The sequence below is a fragment of the Pundamilia nyererei genome, unplaced genomic scaffold, assembly GCF_000239375.1.
Source record: "Pundamilia nyererei isolate P.nyererei 1_Seehausen unplaced genomic scaffold, PunNye1.0 scaffold00072, whole genome shotgun sequence".
Lineage (NCBI taxonomy): Eukaryota > Metazoa > Chordata > Actinopteri > Cichliformes > Cichlidae > Pundamilia > Pundamilia nyererei.
Genome location: NW_005187473.1, coordinates 916479 through 919293, shown reverse-complemented (window position 1 = coordinate 919293; position 2815 = coordinate 916479). Strand labels below are relative to the sequence as shown.

General features: G+C 38.6%; 1 protein-coding gene across 1 annotated transcript in view; it reads left to right on the top strand.

Moving 5' to 3' along the window:
* Positions 1–2815, top strand: part of LOC102208068 (contactin-associated protein-like 4) — a 118949-nt gene that overhangs the window by 104218 nt on the left and 11916 nt on the right. The window contains exon 19 of the mRNA XM_005736945.1: positions 1152–1376. Coding sequence (XP_005737002.1) covers positions 1152–1376 — 225 coding nt within the window. The remainder of the gene's footprint in view (positions 1–1151; positions 1377–2815) is intronic.

The window sequence follows — 2815 nt, the reverse complement described above, 5'->3', positions numbered from 1 at the left end:
TAGCCGTTGCTTCCTGGCTTAAATGCCATCCACACTGATGAGGCACAGGTGTTTCCTCCTCCGAGGGCGCGGGCCAAGGGCGTGAAGCCATAATGGAGAGAGAGAGAGAGAGAGAGAGAGAGAGAGAGAGAGAGAGAGAACTAGAGAGATAGAGAGAGAAATCAGCTGATCAGTGACCAGCTGACCCTCCAGGCCGTGACACACACTGTCCATACATTTGGACTGCACTTAGTTGTTGTTATAGGGGGTAATTAAAGCGTGTCAGGTCTGACATGCCTGTTAGAGAGAAGGAGCAAACAAGAGAAACTAAATAAAAACTTTTGGAAATTTGATATTTTATTTAGTTTCTCAAGTTTTCCATAAAAAATAATGATAAAAAACTTCAAGAAAGGGAGTGGAATAGAGCAGGTGTTAATTTGTGTGAGGCAAAGCACTCAGTGACCTATCTTAACCATATGGACCACCGAAGAGGCATTAATATACAATATTATGCAAACAATCTCAACCTGCATTTCTTTATATACTGCTCAAAACACAAACTTAAAGGAAGACTTAGGAAATACATCAAATCTTGGTGGGGGGCAAAAAAAATCATGCCGATATTAAACAATGCTTGCCTTGCTTGCCCTGATAAAATGCCACAGGTAAAGTATGTTTTGCTGTTTAAACTGCTGATTAACTCGCAAAGCAACTTGTTGAGTTATTCATCAAAAAGTACTTACCTCCTTTGTTGTCTACTTTGCTTTGTCTGGACTGTGTAGATAGGCAGTTTGAGAAGATACTACAGAATCAGGGAGATCACAGAGAAGACCTTAAGCCAGATATTAAATTACATTTTCAGATACTGCAAAACTCAAAATTTACTAAAGTATTCAACCAGATGCTCATTAACATTTATTCAAAGCCGCACTGTTTCCCTAATCTCAACCATTTGCTGCTTCGCTTTATCATATGAAGCTCAAGACGTCAACTCTGAATTTTTGCATCCATTTCGTCCACCTGGAGTTTTAAAAAATATTTTCTACTTTCTTCAGTTGATGTGATGCTTATCATCAAAACAGAATTTGCAAAGAGCATTAGTTGAATTTAGTCTTTAAACCAGCACATTCAGCTCCGACAGTGACACTTCTCACTAACTTCTTAACTCCCAGAGGTTTCAGCCACCTTTAAGTCAACAACATCCATCACCTACATCCTGAAGGAGCCCTTTGAACTAAGCAGGAACAGCAGTGGCTTGCCTTCATCCATCTACTCAGATATCACACTAAGAGGAGAAAGCATCTCTCTGAGCTTCAGTACCAATCAGAGTCCTGCTCTTCTGCTCTATGTCAGCTCGTTCTACAGAGAGTACCTGATCCTGCTCATCAACAAAAATGGTGAGGACTCTCAAATAGCATTTTCTCTTGGCTGTCTTTTGTTGATAAATGATTGCGTCTTTTTAATTCTGCAACCTATTTTCTCATCTAGTTGTTCCTGCAATTTGTTGAATTAAGCCTCTCCTCTCTCCTTTGCTTTCTCCTCCCTCTCTGTCTGTCCTATGCTGCTTTTTTCCAACAGAGCCTGACTAGTCGGGTTGGGTTTGAAAAAAATATCTGGTGCAGATATAATAAAATGATCATTTATTTTTGAGAGGGGGGTCTTTTTGAAATTATTTATTTTTATTTCTTTGTTTTTTTTTCGTGGTTGTTTTGTCATTGTATTCAAAGTAAGTAAACTGGAATAATAGGAAATACCAATCAGATTCAAAACTCCAAAGGGGCTGATTAAAATATCTGGATTTATCGTCTAAGCCACTGAAAATATCCTTTTTTGTTATGAATAGAGTTGTTGTTGCTTTGTAGACACAATATTGAAGCTTTTTAATGACACAAAGAAAGCAAGTTTAAATTAGCTGATCAAGCCAATATCAAGTATCTGAACTCTTGCTGAAGTATCCAATTAAATCCCAGGGAGAGTTTTATTTTGATTGTGCCAAAGCACAAATCAAAGCAATTTCCTAAAGGCCCCTTCTACTGCACAGAAAAAGAATTTCCCAGCTGACTCATTCACTGAAATCCTGCTCCAGACACTGCTCCAGCTATAAGTCTTTTTATTATAAATATATGGCTTTATGATAAGGGAATTAATCACTAATAGCCCATACTGAAAAAAAGTCAAAATGAGAGAAATAGCATAGAGTATCAAATTATATGTGTAGTACTAAAGAAATATTATTTCTTATCATTTCTGTTCATCTTTTAAGCCTGCAAGAATCTCAGAACATTCAAATTATATCCGCAGCCAAGGGATATAAATGTAACAGTGAAACATGATCAATTTTGTATCATGGAGTTTAATCTTAGATATAAAGGGGGCGACTGTGGCTCAAGGGGTTGGGAAGCGCATCTGTAACCGGACGGTCGCCGGTTCGATCCCTGGGCTCTCTGTCCTGGTCGTTGTGTCCTTGGGCAAGACGCTTTACCCTACCCTGTCAGTCTGCCCCAGGGCAGCTGTGGCTACAACCGTAGTTTGCCTCCACCAGTGTGTGAATGTGAGAGTGAATGAATAGTGGTATTGTAAAGCCCTTTGGGTGCCTTGAAAAGCGCTATTTAAATCCAATCCATTATTATTATTATAAAGTGTTAATTCTTACAGTATTACGTGGTTTGTAGACGATCTATTAAAATATTCAGATATGTGGCTTGTTTTCTTCTTTGGTTTTATTAAGTGATTTTATTAAGTGATTGCTCAGCACTGCTCTTCCTCTCTGGAATATCTTTTTATCCACTGCAAACCGTTTTATTCTCCGCGGGAGTTTGCTTCATTCATCCTGGCC